This window comes from Buceros rhinoceros, unplaced genomic scaffold (assembly GCF_000710305.1).
Source record: "Buceros rhinoceros silvestris isolate BGI_N320 unplaced genomic scaffold, ASM71030v1 scaffold43168, whole genome shotgun sequence".
Taxonomy (NCBI): domain Eukaryota; kingdom Metazoa; phylum Chordata; class Aves; order Bucerotiformes; family Bucerotidae; genus Buceros; species Buceros rhinoceros.
Genome location: NW_010426020.1, coordinates 490 through 21,732, shown reverse-complemented (window position 1 = coordinate 21,732; position 21,243 = coordinate 490). Strand labels below are relative to the sequence as shown.

Sequence of the window (21,243 nt, the reverse complement as noted above, 5' to 3'; positions counted from 1 at the left end):
GCTCTGTCCTCTAGTTTTCTATTGAGAAATTGTTACCAAGTATGGGAGACCAAACTTTTCATTTTAGTGCTTTGGAAACACATAGCTGGAAAAATGGAAGAGATAAAATCATTGTATTCCTTAACTATTAATAAAAAAATATATATGGATTAGGCACTGCTAAATGTTTTTTAAATAAATCTTTGATTTTTTTCTTCTTTCCTCCCTAAACATCACACTCAATTGTAGTGATGCAATTTGGAGCATGACTGTTCTATAACCATCTCCCTCACCCACCCCTTGCATTTTGTGCAAGGCACATGTCCCGATTTCAGTGATGTTAAGCAACTTTCCAATGCTATAATTAACTTTTGATTAGACAGCTATTGCGTTGATGGTTTTTCCAACAGAATTTAATAAATGCCTATGGTAATTTTGTGTTTCTTTTTATGTTTAGGAGCTGCCAACTCGGGAAACTATTGAAGATCTCAAAGGTATCTTAAGGGCTTTAAAATCCCTTTAAATCTTTGTGTAATCATTGCTTGCTGCATAAAAAAAAAAAAAATGACACAGAGGACCCCTGGCAGGTTCTGTGGTGCTTCACGTTAGAAGGTGAATAGAAAAGCTAGAGGTAATTCTAGCAGACTAAGCTTTCTCAGCTGTCAGCCAGGCTGTTTGGGATGCAGTCTTTTGATGAGCATGCAAGTAGCTCTCCACATTTTGACACAGGGAGATCAAAGAGCCTTTTTCCTCTCACGTTTTTGGGAAACTGTGCTTCTGTAAAGCATTAAACCAGGAAGCCAAAACTTGAGTGACATCTTAAAGCCTTTAAACATCTTCTGACTGTAGACTCCTGTTGTGATTGTTGACCTTTAGCACTGTAGCGTACACTCCAGCGGACCTTGCTTTGCCTATAGTTCCAGTGCTTGAGATGTCTCAATATATTTTAATGTATCTCCTTTTTATTAAGGTCAATCACCATGTAAATTGGACCATTTAGGGATTCCACAAAAAGGCGTATGTAATAAACTTCTGCCGTGCAGGCTTATTCTTTCTTTCCTCTCTCCCTCAGTGGGGATAGTTCTGTAAAACATTTTAGTTTTGATATTAGATGTTGAACTATTTCTCTGTTTAATTTAAACAATCAATGCCGCTACTCCTGAATCTGGAAGGTTTCCAGCTTGCTTTTATGGTATTTCACATGCAGTAACAAGACAGATCCTTGCTTAGGAAGTGTTTTAATCTGTGCTTCCTTTGCTCTGCTCTGGATTAGATTTTGCTAGCTAAAGACGATACTTCAATAATGCACAGTGTTTGTGAGACCTAACTCCTATATGTGTGGGGTTTGTTTTTTTAATTAGGTGTTATGGTATTAGAAGACCAGGTTGCACCACCAGTTTCATCTACCTCACCCTGTATCAAAGCAGATATATTACCTGTTTCTACAGCCTCCGCTTCAGGTGCCGCCACATCAGCAATAGTGACAAAACCAGCTGCTCCGGAAACACTTTCTAGTAACGGAATAAATGAAAATGGAGGGAATGGACAGTCATACAGACAGCATGGATCCCAAGATATTCTTGTGGACAGAGATGTAGCTAAAAACTTCTCTAATATTTCTTCATCACAAGGTGATATTTTAAGGACTGGAGTTTCTTCAGAGCCATGGGACAGTGAAAATTCAGTCATTTCAGACCATTTGAGTAATCCTAAAAGCTACAAAAGAGAAAAATTGCCAGATGAATCACCTCAGACAGGCTTTACCAGTAACTGCCCCCAGTGCAATGAGATTGCAACCAAAGACCTTGAGCATGTGGAAAGTTCTTGCAATGCTGGTAATGCCCATGAGGACCTTGACTGCTTGGATGGTGAGACTGCAGTTGCAATTGTGGACAACTCTCTTCCTGGAGATCAGCTATGCGAGCCCATTAAAATTGTCATCACAATGAGTACTACACCAAACACCACCCTCAGTGACCTAGCGGGCTCTGCCCACCTAAAGGCTTCTGGACCTGAGAGAACGAGCTCAGCCGTTGAGTCTGGTATAGTTACAGGAGGCTGGCCAAGTCAGCAAACTAATGAACAGCTCAGAATCCCTGTTATCACTTTTGACCTGTCTGACAGTAAAGGTCAGGCTTGCCCAGAAGTTAGTGAAGGTGAAAGAACTCCAGAAATTTTAAAGGCAGAGCTATCATCCAACCAGTGCTCTGGCTATGAATCAGGTGATGCAGTAAAGGAACACAGCAACCCAGCACATACTCCATTAGAAACTAACACTTGTTCAGATCCAAATCGGGAGAATGCTTTTGAAAATGTACAGTCCATGGATTTAACTTCTAAGGAAGACCTGCAAAACCTAGACCCACAGTCCTGTAGAACTGCTCACGAAAAGAGGCACATGCGTGTGCTCAGTGTAGACAGCGGGACAGATGTGCTGTTAAGTAAGAATTGCATGGAGGTATCTGACAAAGAAAAGACCTTACCAACTTCTAAATCGGATCTAGAAGCCAAAGAAGGACAGGTGCCCAATGAATCTAACTTTCTAGAGTTTGTCTCCCTCCTGGAATCCATTAATACCTCAAAGATGAAGGTGTCAAATCAACCTACTGTCAAAACGGAGCCAACAAAGGAAGATGTTGGAGGTATGATTCAACTCTTTTGGAATAAATAAGTTGTGACTAGTTACATTATTTAGAACAGCGTAGCCTAAGATCTGCAGTAGGGCAATATGCAATAGGGCAAATTCCCAGAGGGGAGCTAGTTTTTCTAACAGTGCCAGGAAAGGGCTAGGCTTGGTCAGGCAAGGTGATTTAGTGAAAGTGTGGTAGTGTCAGCTGCAGTTCTTTAAATAGTTTTACTTTTTAAAAATTTTCGTTTGGAAAATCTAATGCTGACCTCAGTAAGTGTCTGATACGTATCTAGTGTTCTGTGCTAGAATAGCATGGATGTGGAAGAATGTGTACTAGAATAGCCTGGATTATTGGAATACCAAAAAATATCTTACAAAAATGTGTACAGCTATAGCAGTACACCTGCTTTTGTCCATCTTGGCGGGTGCGTGTTGAAGAGTTGTGTGTGTGCCTGTAAATATGTAGAAAGCTGGAATTGTCACTGGTGAGGGTTTAACTTCTAACTAACGTGTGTCTGCACACATGTATATTCCTAAGCTTCCTGCATAATTGTGGGTTGGTTTGTAATTAAAAAAAAGTCAGTCATGTATTTGTTCTCATTAGGTAAAGAGTTTTGGTTTTTAGTTGTTCTAAACTAAAATATTTGGGCTTTAAAGAAGAAAGTTTGGCTATTTTCAGTGAAAGCCACCGGTATTTTAACGAAAAAATGGTATCTTCCCATGCAAGTTCCTATTTAATCAAAATGGCTTTCGTTTAAAACAAACAAAAAAAAATCTCATTGGTTAATTTTAAAAACTGTATGCAAACCATTTCATAGCTCTTATATAGAAACATCTGGTTTTAATTGACATTCGCATTGCTGCCACCTAACTGTGGCCCCTTTCTGTTACAAGGGAATGTTGTTTGTAGTGCCTTTAGCAGCTCTCTAGGCAAAACTAGCAGGGCTGTTTTGTGAGAATGTGAGATACGGTGCAGTGAAGGCAAGTACTATCTCAGGGTACTGTGCAAATGACTGGTGCAAACGGTTTAGAAGATCTGGGCCAAAGTGAAATAAGGCAACGTGTATCTTGCCCTTCGCCATAATGTTTGGTGTACTTTAGATCCTATAATAAGCTGTTCTAAGACAGCCTAACAGGATGCAGTCTCAATGCCTCATTTGCATGGAAGGTAAGAAACTTAATGGCATTCAGCAGAACAGCTGGGCGCTCCTGTTTTACCATGGTATCCTTGTCCATAGTCAGACTTAGGGAGTCTCTGCTCTCCTGGCTCATTCCCACAAGAACCTACCAAGAAAAACACACAGCTGATTTCAAAGTTTGTCAGTTTTTTTAAAAACAAATGTGAAATTTGTACTTCTATCTTGTTAAGAAAGACTTATCTTCTCAATATGTTGTTTTTCTGTAGATTGCATTTTCTTTTCACCCTGCCTTTCCTCATCTTTCCTCTTAATCTGTCCTATCCAATGCATTAGACCCTTATCTCATTTCACCTTTCACTTGTATCCATACTTTCTTCCACTTTATTTCTACTTCTGCGCCTTCCCTTCCCTGTTCATCTCTTCTGAGTTTAGCCACTCTCCTCCTGTGCAACCTCTTTGTTTGCCTTCCTCTTTATATTGCCTCTCTCTCATCTTTCCCTCGGTTCTTCCTAGCAATCCACACTGTTGATTTTCTAGGCTTTTCACTCTCTTGAACTCTTCTAAAGCCATTGCCTTCCCACAGCTTGCATTCATTCCTCTTGCACTTACTTACACTCCTCTCCATTCCCTCGTCAAATTTTGCTCCTCCTAGGCCTGGAGCCTCTCTTCTGGTCTATCTTACAGATCTCTCCTGCCTTCTAAGACTTTTTGTTCTATAGAGCAGTTTCTGCCCTTCTTTATCAAGTTTATCAGCCGGTCTGGCTGGCTCCGGTCTGTGCTTTGTGGTTGCCTAAGACATCTGCTGAGCAAGCCCTTCTTTTCACCAGAGTCTGCTCAGCTGATGCCCTGTTGAGCTCAGAGGTGCCTGCCAGGTCCTTAGGGTCTAGGGTCACCTCCCTGTGCAACAGCACGCAGCAGTGCAAGCGCTGCAGCAAGCAGATTGAGATTTTTGCTGCGCCTCAACCGTGTAAAGGAGTATTTTCACAATAAATTGACTTTGTGTGATGTGACTTAGCTGGAGAAGAGTAGTGATAAAAATTCCAGAGGTAAGTTAAAATAAAGAGCGCAGCTAATGTAGAAAGGGCTTTCAGGGTAATACGAATGGGGAAGATTGCTGCCTAAAAGAAAGCAATGGGTGATCAGAGTAAATCAGTCTTGGATTCTGCAGTGACAAAAGAATTTCCCAACCCCAAGACTTTATTAATGCGTATGAAGTTATTGTGCTTTAGATCTGGCAAATGAGATTCTTCTTACTGCAGTCCAAGGTCCTGAGGAAGCAGAAGGACTCTGTTCTTCTCTCAAACCAAACTGTTATTTAAAGTGACCTCAACTAAATTTCCTACTTTCCTATTTTCTTAAGTCCCTGTGTTTGTGAAATGGTGAAGTTGAGCTGCATATGAGTATAATTAAGCGGTTTTGTTTGTTTCTGGCATGGGCCCAGCAAGTGTCACCTTGTGAAAGGAGCGGGGTGCCCCGCAGGAATGGCAGCTGTGGCTGCTGCCACTGTGAGTTGTCTCCTGCACCTTGGACTGGTGCTGTGGGCAAGAGACAATTCAATCCAAACTCTTTAAGCTAAGGAGAGGTAGTTCAAAGGCAGTTATTTTTAAGAGCAAGTAGGCTTCGTTTTCTAGCCTAGTCAGAACGTGCTGTTTGCTAAAATAAATTACTGTCATTACTGGCAACTTCCCCGCAGTAAGACTGGATTTTAGCAATGAGAAAGCCTCTAATTTGTTTACAGCCTTGCAATTACAAATATACTTTAACAAAATAGCATCTTAGAATAGATCTGAATGAACATTATTCCCACATTAAAGTGGTTGTTAAAAAAATGTGTGTGTGGGCAGAATACAGAGCAAGTCAAGCTATGCGCCAGTTGTTTTGAGTGAGGAGGTTGGTTATGTTTGTTTTTTGTTCTTTTAACCTTGCAAACTGCCTAATTGGCAACAGCTAATAATAGATGCCTGGTCCAAATGAGCATGAAATGCACCCCACAAAGGCGTTCATTAGGCAATGTGAGAAGCTTGGCAAAATCCTGGAAAGCTAGATATTCACTGGTGTGACATTTTGCATAACTTGGAGAAGGAAGGGAAACATGCTCATCAGAACAGTCTTGCAAGTGAGTGAATGTCATGGTGAATGTTTCTGTTACGGATGTTCCCTCACAGAACTCATGAGTTCTGTGGAAACAGAGATACCATCCTGACTGTGTAAGCCTTTGCCAGTAGACAGCTCAGTAAAATGCAGTATGAGAAAATTAAAGGCTTGCTTTACGCTACCAAGGGTGCCAGATTTATTGTGTTAAAATACAGGACGTAACAAAGCTAAGAGCTGTTCTGTTGCCACCCCACCTCTTCTAAATTGTGAGAAACCATTGCTAAAAATGACTTTCAGAGCAGTGTCCTTTCAGTTTTGAATCAAACTTACACCACCCACGTAATGACAGCTTTTTGAAGGGCAACTGCAGATTTTCTTCAGTCTTTGAGAAGCATAAGGAAAGCTTGGTTTATTTGATGCTTTGGGTGTCTGTGACATGCCTGGAGTTGAGTAAGAGCAGCTGTGCAGGGCAAAATCTCCTGTATGTCCCCTCTTGCTCAGCTGGCTTGTAATTTAGGACAGGCAATGTTATCATCCAGGGAGCAAAGCCTGCCGTAGGTGTGGCAGGTACTAGTGCAGGAGAACCTAAACCAGGACTGTGTGGCCTGAATTTAGATGTTCTGCAGGCTCTTTTTAGAAAAAGTACTCATCATTCTGGGCAATGCACAAACCACAACCTTGAGTGAGTTCTGGATCCCAAGTAATTACCCTTCTGCTATAAAAAACTAAAACATATTCCTGTGCACATTTTTAGACAACTCAGTTTTTTTCCCCTGAACGTGAGCAAGAGGACTATTGCCTGCCATATAATCATGGGGAAGGAGGGATCTCGTGCCCTGAGTCACCAGCCCAAACGACAGCTGTGGTGGGAGGCAACAGCAGGGAGTTCGCTGGCAGGCAGGTAGCACCTAGGATGCAAAGCCCTGCCAGGTACTAGCCATCTCTTCTCTTGGAGCAGCTGTGTGCCATCACTGACTTTCATGCCAGAGAGGGACTGTGTGGCATTTGATGCCCTGCTTTGGATGAGGGGGAAATGGAGTGCAGAACTCTGTTTTCTAAATCTTGATACTTGGTGTGTAAGGCTTGACAAGCTGAGATTTTAAAATTTTACTCTTTAAATCAAAGGTATAATAGTACATTTGATGACAAGGCTGACAGCTGTAAAGAAACTATGAGGTTATTTCAGAGGTCTGTATTCTGACATACTTGTATAATGATTAAACTATTACTGGAGACCTCAAAAACCTTTATTTTATTCCCAGCACTGCTGCTGGCCTAGGAGATTGTTTTGAGGAAGTTGCTTCTGTGTTTAAGTCTCCCTGTCCTGTAACAGGTACAGTGAGTATTGCTAGTTTTTTTTACTATCGCTTCAGGATTAATATGGTAATCCTCACTAATGGATAGTCCCATGTGCTTCCTCAGTGCCGATGTTGAACTTTTACAGCAATTCTTGGATTGTCAAGTTCCCTGGACACTCTTGTTGTTTTATGGCTGACCAGCTTTAATGTAAGATTTTTCTTCTGGTATATTTGTGGCATAATAGACAAATTTGAGTAGAAAATAAAGTATGTAAGCTAGATGATTCTGCTAAGCAGGTGAAGAAAGGGTTGGGAATGTACTCTAGGATATATTCTCCAGAAATACGAAGTTCACAAGTTGTAGAGCTTTTGTTTCAAGCTGGTACTAACAACTATAACTACAACAGCAGCAAAAACTAGCTACGATTACTTAGAGTAATTTGGAATCAATTATCTCTGCAGCTAAATGGGTAAGAAATATATTTTAAAGTGAAACTTTCTATTTTGGAGTGTAGTTTTATAGAAGGAAGTAGATTCTCTGGCAGAACAATTAATTAATCAGAAGAGACTCAGACTTAATTAGCTTATTTCTACTTGATCAGGTTTCAAACCAGATAGCATTTGAAATTATGACAACAGTGGCATTTTAACTTACAGAACTGAGTTGTGGAGGTTGGAATAGGGATATACAAGTACAAGATGAGGAAGAATATCTGGGAGACTCTGGAGAAAGGGCAGAAAAAATAGTAAAAATATTTTGGAGAAGTTACAGAGCAATAAAATTTCTTTCTAATTACCTAATAAGACAACTTTAGAGTTGAGATGTACTGATGGTTATTGTGATTACTGTATGTACAAAGGCTGCTCCATTTCAACTGTAAAACTGTTTTCAGCCTCTTCCCATTGTGGAGCAAGATGATGTCTACGAAAATGATTTGGGATACCTAATATCTGTTCTACAAATTAAAAGGTTACATGGCAAGGGAAATTTTGGTAGTGTAGCTGCATTCGTCAGTGTTGGAACGTTACATTTTTTTACGTAATGTTGCTATGCTGTCACAAGTATTAAGGGCAGATAAAAGTGTTACAGGAAGCATCTTATATCCATATGGGACACGTAAGAAATGTTTATCTTGATGAGGATTTTACCAGGATAACTGAAGGATATATCTTATGCTTAACCAACATATGAAAATGGGGTACAGACCAAAACTGGGTTGTTTGTACAGGATTCTTCTGAATCAGCCTTCCCCAAGCCTGACTTGGTGTTGTAGTTTAGACCCTGCTGGCAACTAAACACCATGCGGTTGTTCTACACGGGTCACTCCAAAGTAATGCTTTCTGTTTATTTTCATGGAAATTACAAAGGCCAAAAAGAGCATGATAACACTGTTTGATAAAGCACATTCTCAGCTGCAAAACACTATTTTTCACACAGTCAACCCCACTGGCTGTGCATTTTCCCCAGCGATGAACAAAAGCCTGCGTGCCGTGCTTGTAAAAATCTGCATCAGCGGAGGGGACCCACCGTCACTGTCACCACTGCTGACATGCGGTACCCACCACCTCACTGTGCTGACACCCACTGATCGGTGTCCATAAATGTTCAGTGAATGTCGGTGCATGTCAGTGAGTGTAATTTTTTTCACATGGAGGAATTCAGTTACACCCCTCTGCTTCATGAGCACTCCCATGTCAGACACCATTCTGTCAGGCTGCCCCTCTGCTGCTGTCTGTTGCATGGCAATGAAATTTAACGGAATATTGCTGGGAAGGTTCAACCTTTACTGCCAGACCACCAACATCCGCTTCTGACATCGTAAAATAGAAGGCATTGCTTTTGGAGCAACCTTCGTATTTTCTCCTCCTGGAGGAAATACAGCAAACTACTTAAGCGTCAAGACAAAGGACAAGGAGGGGCTCACTTGCCACATATGGTAAAGGGGAAAAGACAGATTGGACGAGGGGAAACAAAATCAAATAATTCAAACAACAAAACCTCAGCCAAATCACCAATTAAATTAGAATAGGACAGAAAGAAGACAACAAGACCTTAAACACTCCTTCCACCACTCCTCCCTTCTTCTCAGGCCCAGCTTTACTACCTCCTTGCCACACACACTCAGCACTGGGGCAGGGGGAACACAGGGTGGGTGGTGCAGTCAGTTTTAATTCTTTCCATACTGTTCTTGCCACTTGCTCTTCAGAGAAAACACTCCTCTCGGTTCACTGCAACCATGTGGTGCATGCGCCCCCCAACCTGCCAGGAGACAGTCTGGCATGAACAGCTCTGGCTCACGTGGAGGTCTGCTGCCAGGATCTGCTCTCCCAGTGTCAACTCTTCTCAAAGTCATGGCATTTTACAGGGTTTCCAGCTCTCTGCAACATGGACCTCTACAGCCTGTCTATTTTCCCGCCAGTGCTCTCTGAGGATTGCAGGGTTTCAGCCAGCCAGCTTGCTGAGGGCTGAAAGAAAATGGCTATACCAGCGTGTCTTCCCCGTGGTTACCTGGGTGACCCCATGATCGCTTCTCCTTTCACCCTACCCTCTCCAAAACAAGAGTGCTCCAAAAATGCATTCCTTCTAAAAGGCATTTTCCCTCTTAAAGAGGTTTATTTGCAGAGCTGCTGATTGACACAGCTTTGGCCAGAGGTGGGGCTGAATTTTAACCGGGGGAGCTCTTTTTTGTGAACCTTCTTACAGGGACCACACTAGCAGCCCCATTACCAAAACTACACCAAATCCTAATGCAATGCACTTAGGCATGAATCCCGATAGCTATGCCTTGCATGTCTGAGTCATGTGGCATCTATTTTCCAGATAAATTATGAAGTTGCTTGCAGAGCCTGGGTCTGAGCTTGGGGCTTCTGCAAGCACAGCGATGTGTGTGCCAGAGATGCATTTAGCAGTGGCTTGGGGTCAGTGGCTCTGGTAGGAGGCCACAGGGAAGGTGCAAGTGCACTGACTGTTGTGCTTTTCATCCTTCTCTTGCTCTTGGAGGGGGTTTTTCCTGTGAGAAAAGGAATTACCCTTAACTTGAGCTTTGCCAGCGCAATTTCCATGCAAGGAGCGTTTGGTGATGTAGGGCCAATTACGTACCCTGGCAGAACACTCCTAGTCTAGACACCTTTATCTCCATTAAAGTACCGATGGTATAAGTCATTCAGAAGAAAATGAATAATAATCATGAAAAACAGTCTCGAACCCATCGTGGCCCATCTTCCCACTGCTAGAAGTACTCATAACTGTGATGGTGTCTGACTTTTGGCATATAAAGCCTATAAAAAGCATTATATTTGTTTTTATTATTATGACTCTTTACCACTGCTGGGAAAAGAAGTCTTCAAGGCTTGTGGTTTGGAATGGAAAACGGAGAGGCATTTTCTAAAACCACTAGATAATCAAATTAAAAAATCTTTTTAATTGTTCCAGCCCTAGAGCTAGTTTTGGGCAATATGTGACCAATTAGATTATTAAAACCACGATTTCTGATCTCTATCAATTACTCTTACATCTTGAACAGCCTAAGCCTTTAGGAAGGTGATTTCGATTAGATGTCTGTGGCTCCGTCACCTCCTTCAGGTACACTTACATCATTAAGGGAATGCTTCAGTAATGCCGCAGTTAAAAAAGGTGCAGATTCTGGTTAAAGAGCTTAGAGTTTAGATCTTTAATTAGGAAAAGAAAAAAGTGTTGTCTGCTCCCCTCCCTGATATATTTTTTTTCCTAAATAAAAGAAAGTAGGTCTGGAAAACTTACTGAATTTTGTCTCCACGCGCAACAGTTAGGGAAGATTTCCCTAAACCAAACTTACTTATTTATTGCGCAGGAAGTCAGGATCCTTGGTCCTTGTGTGTTACAGGAAGAGAGCAGGAGACTTAGAACATTGACGGTGTTGTAATGTGAACCTTTTTTTTTTCCTTTTTCTCCTTGTGGAAGCTGAAGGAACGCTGCTGTTCCCGGTTAGAGTTACATGGTGTCTTTGTCTGCTGCCTGGTCCTCCTTGCTGCTGGTCCCCTGGCTGGTGGGTGTCTGGGGCCTTGGTGAGACTCCTCAGGCTTGGCGCTGCTTGTTGTGCTTTGCATTAAGCACTGAGACCCACTTGGACAAGATGTGGTGGTACAATTAACGTTGTTCTTAGGCTCCTGGACCCCCATACCCCAAAAAGAAGTCTGAAGTGTCTGCAGTGAAAAAGTTGGTGATGTGCAAGTGTCTGAGTCTTTAGGGTGTTAGAGGGGTGTGTCCTGTGAATTGAAACTGGCGTGGAGGTCTCTTAACTCCTGAAGGTAGGTTTGTTTGTGGAAGCTGTGTGTTATTAGATCAGCTGATGTTGTTGGAGAAAAACCAGATTGATGATCTGGAAGGTCTGCATATCCTGAAGCTTGTTTGCTTCTTTCAATTTTATCCCTTAGCCTAATGAAAGATACTGCATCTCTCTACAAGCCTTTAATTTGTTTTATCCTTAGACGATCTTAGCTATGACACCCCTATTTCTTGACTGGTGACTCTTGCAGGTTGACGTAGTGATTGTATTGGAAGGAAACATGATCTAACAAGTGAATTTTTTTGTGAAGGGAATTGCTGTGGGTTTTGCTTGATGATTAAATTTCGAAGGCGTTTAAACAGCAGGTATTGCAAGAAGTCTGCGTAACATTTTGATACACCGTGCTTAGTGCAAGAAGCTACAGGACTCACTGAAGCATCTCCAACAAGCACCACAAAAGACTTTTTTTTTTTCTTTTTCTATTTGAAGCATTTAATTGTGTGACTGCACATAGTGGTAATGAAATCACTGTCTTAGTTGCACTTTAGATTTCGAACAGATGATTTTTTTTTTTTAGTTTGTAGTCGACGCACAGTTGCAAAATGTTTCACTATTCAATGTGAATGTTAGTAACTAAAGGACTTGAAAGTCTTGCAAGTTGTACACGTGTATAAACTATATGACATACATGTGTAGAGAGGTAATATAAATGTGACTGGTATTTAAATTGGTATTTGTAGTAGAAATCAGACATGTCTGTCATGTATATTTTATATATATATGATATATATATCATATACGTATGATATATATGGGTTTTTTATATATAGTTCTGTATTTTCCAAGCGTAGGAATATCTGTGAAATTATTTAGCTGGTTTGTCCTTTGTCCTGCATCAGGTGCATGGCCGGTGGGGAAAAGTGATTTGGCAGCTACCTGCCTTCCTGTCCAAGAGCTTGATTTGCTTTGAAGGTCCTGCTTTTCCCTTTGTAAAAGGGGAATGGGTCAGTGCTTCTGTTTTTCCGCTGCCAATATACAGAGCTTGGGAACAAATTACGGGAAGCAGCCTCTTACCATTCTAGGTTAGGGGCAGATTGCTTCCCTCCGAAACAATAGGAGAAGCAAAGCAGAAATTCTCTCTCGTTCGTCCTATGCTTCACACAGCCTGTTCTTGAAACAACCCGTTTGCGCATACTCCACAGGTCAGAGTATCTTCTCATCCAGATTTCTGTGATTGTATTGTTTTTTGTAGTTTTAATGTTTTCCATAAAACTGTTAATTACTGCAGTGTTTTAGGTTTTCTCTTTTAGATGTTTGTGTTTAGTAGCTAATGAATGAGACTCTTGCATTCATCTGCAGAGAGTGGCTCCACTTCACTGCCCTGTTTTCCAGATAGCCAGATGACGGAGAGAAAAGACATGGTGGGAACAGAAAAGCACTGTGAGCAGCTTCCTAAACAGGAAAGATCAGATGTACAAAGCCAAGATCGTGCTAGTACTAGTCCGGTGCTACCAGAGTCTGCCAAATTTGCAGCACTGTAAGGCCAGTTTACTTTACAATTTTGTACTTCAAAGATATGATGTAAGCAGTTTTGTTTCACTGAGTAGAAATGACATAAACTTTTAATTAACCTTTCTTTCTTTCTGTTTTATTGAGAACAAGAAAAAAGTTCCTCATAGTAGTTTTGAAACATTTTTGTGTCAGTTACCAGGGTAACAGGCAAAGGCAGATAATCTACCGCGTAACTTCTCAGCAAGACAGCTCTGTCTTACAAGTAATAAGTGGACCTGAGGCGTCTGTGCAAGATGAGCTATCCGTGGATGCAATGCATGTGTTCATAGATGAAAATGGTAAGTTTCTGTAGTTGGAGTAATTACAATGTGTGAGGAAATTTCTAAGGAAACTTGAGATGTCCTGGAAGGATATTTCTCGTCTGTTACTGATTGTGTGCTTTTCTGTATGCATGAAAGAAAAGGGCTTAGTAATTTAAAATCAGGTCAACAGTTTTCAAAATTGACCTGCAACCATCACAGGCTTGAGTCTTACCCAGTGCATGAAGTTTATCTTCAAACATCATCCTCAAAAAATGCTGGCTAGGCCAGAATATTATTTCTGTCTTTGCAGAACAAACCAGTCCCTGGTGGTTCCTGCCTGGTGAGGAGTTTTGCACTGGCCTGGCTGGGCAAAATGTTCTTCCCTTTTACTGTTTTGTTCTTCAGCTGGCTCAGGTTAAAGTCGCTTTGATAATGTGGTGGTTGCTCTCATTTGGAGTTGTGGTCTACTACCACTTTCAAGAGAATTGATGAGTGACCTAGTCTTGCCACATTCCTGTGCTTGCTGCACACATGCCTGTGCTTGTGCTCTGTAGCTCTTCCTAGGGGCTGAACCTACAATATACTTGGTGGTGGTTAGTTTGAATTCCATTTAATGCCCTGTGACGTACTGGCCCATACTTTAGACCGCTGGCTGAAAACCTGTGTTTCCCTTAAAGCTGCCTTCGAAACCAGTGTGGAATGAGTGATTGTGATGACTGGATTTGTGACCTGGAGGTGCTTTGGTTTTCTGCTACTTCCTCCTGGCCCTGCTTGTGGCCCTGCTTGTGGCCCTGCTTGTGGCCCTGCTTGTGGCCCTGCTTGTGGCCCTGCTTGTGGCCCTGCAGCTCCCGGTGTGTTGCGAAGCTAAGAGCAGCAGCTGTCAGTTGGGCGTGTGGCCTGACCTCTGGGTCAGTGAACAGTGGTGACTCTCACTTTTTCTGTTTGTGCAAGGAGGGAGTAGCAGTGGCTACACTTCTAGCAGAATTTTCCCCTGCTTTGTACCTCCTGACCTTGCCTTTGTGAACTGAAAGAAGAAAAATCTGATGATCTCACATTTTATGGTGAACTTATGTTGGTAGATGGGCTTTGCATTTACTTTATGTACCTTTTAAATTTTCACTGTAACTTCTGTCTTTTGTTCAGGTTTTCAGTTGGTCACATGTTAATTTGCTTTTTGAATTCTAAAATAAGCCTAGTGTACGGACTGAAAACTACATTTATAAACATGCCTGACCTAGAAATATAATTTTTGTAAGCTTTGTGCATAAAACAAACGCTCATATCACTGAACTGATCTTTTTCCTCTGTATTTTCTGAAGGGGAAATTAGATCCTGTTATTTAAAGGCTGGCTGTCAGAAGGAAGGAAATTTTAGACATCAGCTATCAAATTGTGATTGTATTTCAAATGCACAGTAAGTAAGCCCTTATTTTTAGAAACATTAAAATTTTTCATTGCTAGAAGCTATGAAACTGTAAAAGATGCATGTGAAGAGGAGCACTGGTGCACTAGAGATGCCAAAGCATTTTTTTTTTGTTTTATACTATAGCAGTGACTGCTTTGTAAAAATATTGATAAGGAAAAGTGAAAAAGAAAACTGGAGCTATCTAGAGTACTTTTATTACTTTCTGGGAATAGCCAAAGCTAAGTGTGGTGATTATAAACAAGATTATAAATAAAACAATGTAAGTGGGACTGTTACCAGCTATTCTCTCAACCTTGTCTTGCTCACTTCCCCTGCCTTTTAGGTCCTTCATAGATTTTGAGGGCTGTGTCAGTATCAGGCAGTGACACTGCTTCTTGTGGATTCTAGCAGCAGAGCCTTTCACCTTGCCTGCAGACTCTAATGATAGTTTGCTACTCTGAGAAGGAAATTGAAAAAATTTTTTTCAAAAGTCTTTTTGGAGTGTTCCACATAAATCCCATATTCATTACTGTAGTTTTCACACTCTGTGATCTGTTTTCATATCTCTAAAAAGAATTTTAACTATTCCTAGGTATTTTTATTAAATAATTTTTGTTTTCATACTGTTAGACAGCATTTGGAAAAGTTGGGTGAAGGAGCGAGATCAGTGATTGTTAACCGTAAATATTGTTCTTCAAGTGTTTGGCTTTCAGTGGAGACTTTTGAAAAGCTTGTATTAAGAACAGTGTTACCATTTTAGGTAGAATGCTGTTACGAGAGACATGAGAATAATACTTTTAATAGTTAGTGAGTGAAGATTAATAATTTGAGTTCATCTACAGTAAAAATGTTCTCTGTGTCTTTATACATGCAAATATCTGAACTCTACCAGCTTGGCTTTTTTTTATTTGTTTTGTTTTTTGACCTAAAATAAAAGATTTTGCTTTGCGGCTTTTTAACTCTTGCATCTCTTTGTTTCACCTTGCACAGAATACTCTCCTCCTCCCCATCATAGAACCATGAACTTGAATTTGTTCTAAATTCAGAAGTAATTTACTGTCCCCTGATTTTACCAGTTAATTTGGTTTTTAGTAAAAGAACAGTCTTCCTTCTCATATAAAATGTCCTTCTGAATCTGTCTTTGCTAGATACTGATGTGACATCTCTGTCTTCCTGTACTATGTTGAATACTTTAGTTTGGGGTTTGCAGACCTCTAGGGATATGAATTATTTTTAAGACACTTATTAAATGTTGTTAACAAAAGCAAGTTCAGATATTCTTTGCAACCATTTAACACATTTAATTTCTAAAGATCAGCACCTTTGCCAGTGACAGTTCAGACTGGGGAACAGAACAAATCGGCAAAGATATGTGGGTTCCCAGGAGCGTTTCTGTGTGGGAGTCAATGGGAAGACAGAACACGAGCTTTTCCTGGAACACAGTGGTGTGAAGGAAAGTACAAAGCAGAATTTCCTATGAAAAACAAGGAAAAAGAACAGGCAGGCAAAAAAGAGTGCTCAAGCTGGTTTTTGCAAGAGCAGTTTGTATTATGTTTAGGCCAGAGTTTAGTGAGAGCTGTTTGTTCAATGGGCAGTTTCTACCATCTGAGCATAGATTGAAGGGTGGCACAGGAAGGGAAGAGTTTTTTTTTTTCCTTCAGGTGTTCACCAACGAGTAATGTTGTATTTAGACAATATAGGAACACCTATAGCTTATAGAAAATAGAGGGTCAACTCTGCTTTAAAGACAGTTCAGGAATGAGGCATCTTTCCTTCCTCCTTTCTGCTATCCCCACCTGTAGGTTTTTTTTCTTATCTACGGTTAAAGATAAGCCAGATCACAACAGTTACTAACTAATGCTCTAGAGCTCTTGACAGAAATTATTCCCTTGAGGGTGGACCCTCTTCTGGTGGAGATTTTCAGTATGCAAGTAGTCCATACTAACAGGAGATGCCGCTGTTATGAAAGCGTATTAGAAAAGTGACATGGAAAGCACCTCTGAGATGTTCTTGGTTTATCTCCCACCGCATCAGAAAGTTAACTAAGGAGAAGGTAATGACTCTGACAGTATTTCTTCATGAATACTTGACATGGTGCAGAAACAACAGCTTCAGGCTTGGTTCTGAATCCATTGATGAGCCATCCAAACTGGATTTTGTGAGGTCAAAGGCAGCAGAAGAAAATTCATGCCTGGACATAAGAGGTGGCAGTCTCCTTGAACGGGATGGGGATAGGGTTTTGGTTTCAGGGAGCGCAGATTGCAGAATCTAGAATAAGCTTATGGAGAACAATAGATAAGTCTGCAGTAGATGTGTGTAAGAAAACACTTCTCACTGATAGTGCTTGTTTTATAGAGTTAAGATTAAGTCATTCCTAAAAGGAAAGAGTTGAGCCAATAGAGTAACAATGTGGATATACATGGACTGTGCCCTGATGTGCTCCTCTGTGATGAGGAGAACTGGCCCAGGCCGGGTGATGGCAAGAGGCCTCTTGCTTTGGGAATGTTGCTGGGAGAAGCAGCAGATCGGAGGTGCTGGCATGCTGAAAGCTGTGGCAATTCTAGGTAACACTGCAGCTGACAAAGGGGGAAGGAATTTTGACTGGAGAGGGTATGAAGTCTGGTTGGTTTATCAAGAATAATGTAATTGCGTTATGAATTGGCCATAGGTAAATACATTTTATGTAAAGCTGGAGAAGGTATTTAAATACTACTCAAAAGAAGCCATTAAAGAAAGCCTTGAGGCAGACTGACTAACTTTTAACTATCCTAAATTCAAATTATAACTGGCTATTTCTGTCTCTTGAGACCTGTTGTCTGCTGCAGTAGTAAAGTCTTACCTGGTCTGGTGTTTCACAACAGATTATTAGGAACTGAAATTAAAGTAGTATTTCTATGGCCTTTGAATATTTTGTCTTCTTGGCATGGCTTCTCAAGTCCATTTCTCGCAAATAATGAAAGATCTTAACAGTGATGCTCTGTCACAGAAGTGATACTCTGTTATGGGGTTATTTGTTCTTTGCTTTTGCAGACTTCCTGCTCATCCTTTGCTTGTAAAGGGCTAAGTGGACAACAGTGCATTGCAGTGTGCAGGTTTGAAGGAGCCTGTTCCTTCAGAGGCTCCTTGGCATTGGAAGCAATACTGTTTGAGTGAATTGCACTTTGTCTTGTCAGATATGGTCCATCAACTCTTTTTGGCTCTGCAGTGTTGTGAGATGATCTTTGAAGCATTCTCCAGTTCATCAACGTTAATATATATTCCACCAGATTCAAATTTTTTTTTCAAGTTTTATTGTTTGCATTTTCAAGTGTGGTGGGTGTCCTATGCAAGATATTACCTGTACCTGCAGTCCTTGTCCTGAAAATTTTCTGAGCTTCTTAAATGTAGCATAAATAGTCTCTTTAATAATATCTGAAATTATCCATTAATGCTGCCAAAGGTTACTGAGAAGTAGAATTGTTTCAAATTGTCTCCATTATACGTCTCTCACCAAGTTGCCTCTCACCAAGTTGCCTCTCACCAGTCCTGGAGTTCAGTTTGTAAAATATTTAAAAACTTAAGTTAGCCAAGTTAAATTTAAAGGAGGTTTTTATGTTGTAATGATCACACACACACAAAAAATTCCTCTTTTGTCTTAACCCTCGCTTTGGCAGGTGATTCTTGTTACTGATTTTGGGAAGTTATTTAAACATTGGAGGTAGCTAATCAATTCCCCAGTTGTTGTCTGTATAATTACTCCGACCCCACTTTTTTCTGTTACCTTGCCAGCAGTCCCATGGAATAGGTTCCCTGCTGGGCTAATTGCCTCAAAATTTGATGCTCTCATTACCTTGTCAACTTCACCTCTAGCCATAAATTACTTTGTGACAGGCTTTGACAAGGCAAAGTGCAAACTGTATTCCCAGCTCACAGATTGTTAGAAATTAGTTACTGAAAGACCACTTGAGTCTGTTTTGGAGTGAGAAATTGGAAATAGCTTTCTCATCCTGAAAACCATTCTTCTGCCCCATTGCGTTAAGTTCCTTACCAGCCTTTGTGTCTCCTGCAGTGGATCTTTAATGTTTCTGTGCGGTGTGTTTTGAGTATGTGCTTGCCTTCTGGAAAGGCAGATAAGGATGAGAAAGTTCACATATGTGTAAAAAGGGGTGTCTGCTATAAGCATGAACTGCCTTTTTTGCATGGATAGTTAGACTTCTGACCAAATGGCCACTAGGTTTACATCTTACCTGTATAGAACAGTTAAAATTTCAAGTAAAAATTCTTCCCATTAGACTGGCAATGCAAAGTGAAACCCACAATCATTAACAAGAATACATCCCCAAAAAAATAGCTGAAAGAATGCGTACATTAAAGCATTGCTAGAGGTTTAGGGCTGTTTCTGGGGTCAGGAGAAACAAGCTGGAGTTAAGAAATGTCTTACAAGTAAGGAGGTGTCACTATGACGCACCTTTTCTGTCTGCCATTCTGTGACAGAAAGCGGACATTTTCCAGGAATATCTTTTAATTACCTTGAATGTTTCTTTTAATTAAATAACTGAGTCAGTTTTGATAAGCAGTCAAAAAGATCAGTGTGACATCTAGGTCATTTAGGTGATGTGTTTTAACCCCAGCCAACAACTAGGCACTACACAACCACTTGCTTACCACCCCCACGCAGCGGGTTGGGGAGAGAATCTGTTGCGGAGGAGGAAGGTGAAACTCTTGGGTTGAGGTAAAGACAGTTTAATAGGATAGAAGAGGAAGAAAATAATAATAATGGTAATAATAAAAAGAATTAGAATATATGAAACACGTGATGTACATTACAATTGCTCACCACTCTGATGCCCAGTTCCCAAGCAGTGGCCCCGACCAGCTTTCCCCATAGTTTATATACTGGGCATGACGTCAGTATACACATTTCACAGTAATGATGTATTCTGTGCATACTTGGCTGTCCAAGGCTAATATATTTTTAAATGTTTACCTACTTTTCTAAATGTGCTTTCTTTGGATACTGGGGCTCTTATTTAGAAGGTTCTCACATTCATTGTGTGTGTATGTACATACTGAAGAAAAACATGTCAGCGTGTGATACATCTCAGTAATGTAGCTGTCCTCACTGTGTGTGCAATACTGCTCTGGCTTTCTGAATTGTTTGAATATAAGAGGTTGATCTATAGACATGTTGTTCTTCCTGGTTTCACATCTATGAAAAACTCTGTTCAAGTTGCAGTTTCTTGTTCTCAAGTATCTAGTTCTAATATACTGCCTGAATGTATAGCCTGTACTTCCCTAACTTATGTGCAAAAGCTTACAATAAACTTGAGGGCATTAATGTAACACACTTCAATATTTTGATAGTTTCTATGTCATTTGCTTCTACCAAAAACGTATTGTAAATTTTTACTGTGAGTAATTTGGAGAAACCTTGAACAAAATAGAATACAGTTAGGTATAGAATTGTTAAATAACTGGCTGTATTCACATGATAATCTGTAAAATGCTCTAATGATTATGCTTTCCAATGGTCTTTCTGGTTTTCTTCTTCAAATAATTTTTTAAGTATTCCCAATTGGGAATAAACTATCCCAAACTTCCATGGTATTACCTGAAGCAGTTCACAGGCATGATAGCACGACAGCACTGTGAAACTCAGTTGTTTTTCTCCATAAGTTTTACTGATGATCTATCACCACAATTTATTTCACCATAGCATTTTGCTCGCTAACGTGAACAAATTTAGTTTCAAGAAGGGCTGGATTTATTTTCAAAAAATGTTTTGCATTTTCCCCATGCTGTTTTCCTCAGGTACATTGTACTCCATCTCTGACATGTTCATGGGTATTCAGATCTGAGATGAGATCAGATGATTAAAATCCCTGAAGAGCATGGCAGTGCAGGGTTGTGCTTGATACCCAGTAGTATTTATAGGCAGTGTTTTAGAGCACTTTTCTCTGCACCATTACAATTTTTTCTATTTAAAACACAGAGCTTTCTTTGTGTGGGCAGATGTATGTGCTATAGCTAACTGCACTCCAGAAGCTACAGAAGGTGGTCCATACACAAAATCCTGATACAGGTATGTCCATACCAACCTGGGAATGATCTTTGTGTTAGATGAAAAACTGAGATATGTGCAGCTCACAGATGTGTTTTGTGGAGGTGTTTTTCTTAAGTAGAAAAAAAACACAGAAGCTACTTTTCCAGCATAGGCCAATTCTGTCTCTCAGATCAAGTATTAGGTCTTCTAAAGCCAACTGGTGTTGTGCCCATGCAAGCTGTGGAATATTTGGCCATTTATATTTCTTTCAAGAAATACTCTGGGTTTTAGCAAATGCAATTTTTAAGAATACTGCTTTATTTTTGAGCCCATTTCCTTCTCTCGTGTGTTTAAACTCTTAAGTAGCAAACCATACTGAAACTCCTAGTTCTGTGTGGAGTGGTATCACTATACACATGTATTGATTTTAAACACATAGAGTTGGTGTCTCTTCAGAACAACCCAAGTTTTTATTGATAGCGATTCAACTTCAAGATGCAAAAGCATTTGATTAATTCAAATGCATATATAGGTTTAAGTGGTGGACCCCTTGTTGCAGTTTATCACATCATGTGTCTGGCAGCAGTCAGCAGTAGCCA

The 21,243-nt window shown here is 40.5% G+C and overlaps 1 protein-coding gene across 1 annotated transcript in view; it reads left to right on the top strand.

Moving 5' to 3' along the window:
- The window catches only part of LOC104497991 (pecanex-like protein 2), a gene marked incomplete at its 5' end in the record, with an annotated part of 19,491 nt that extends 4,810 nt beyond the window's left edge, over positions 1-14,681 (top strand). The window contains 5 exons of the mRNA XM_010141309.1: positions 437-473; positions 1,341-2,621; positions 12,797-12,941; positions 13,109-13,254; positions 14,538-14,681. Coding sequence (XP_010139611.1) covers positions 437-473; positions 1,341-2,621; positions 12,797-12,941; positions 13,109-13,254; positions 14,538-14,635 — 1,707 coding nt within the window. The remainder of the gene's footprint in view (positions 1-436; positions 474-1,340; positions 2,622-12,796; positions 12,942-13,108; positions 13,255-14,537) is intronic.
- Between the last annotated feature and the right edge of the window lie 6,562 nt (positions 14,682-21,243).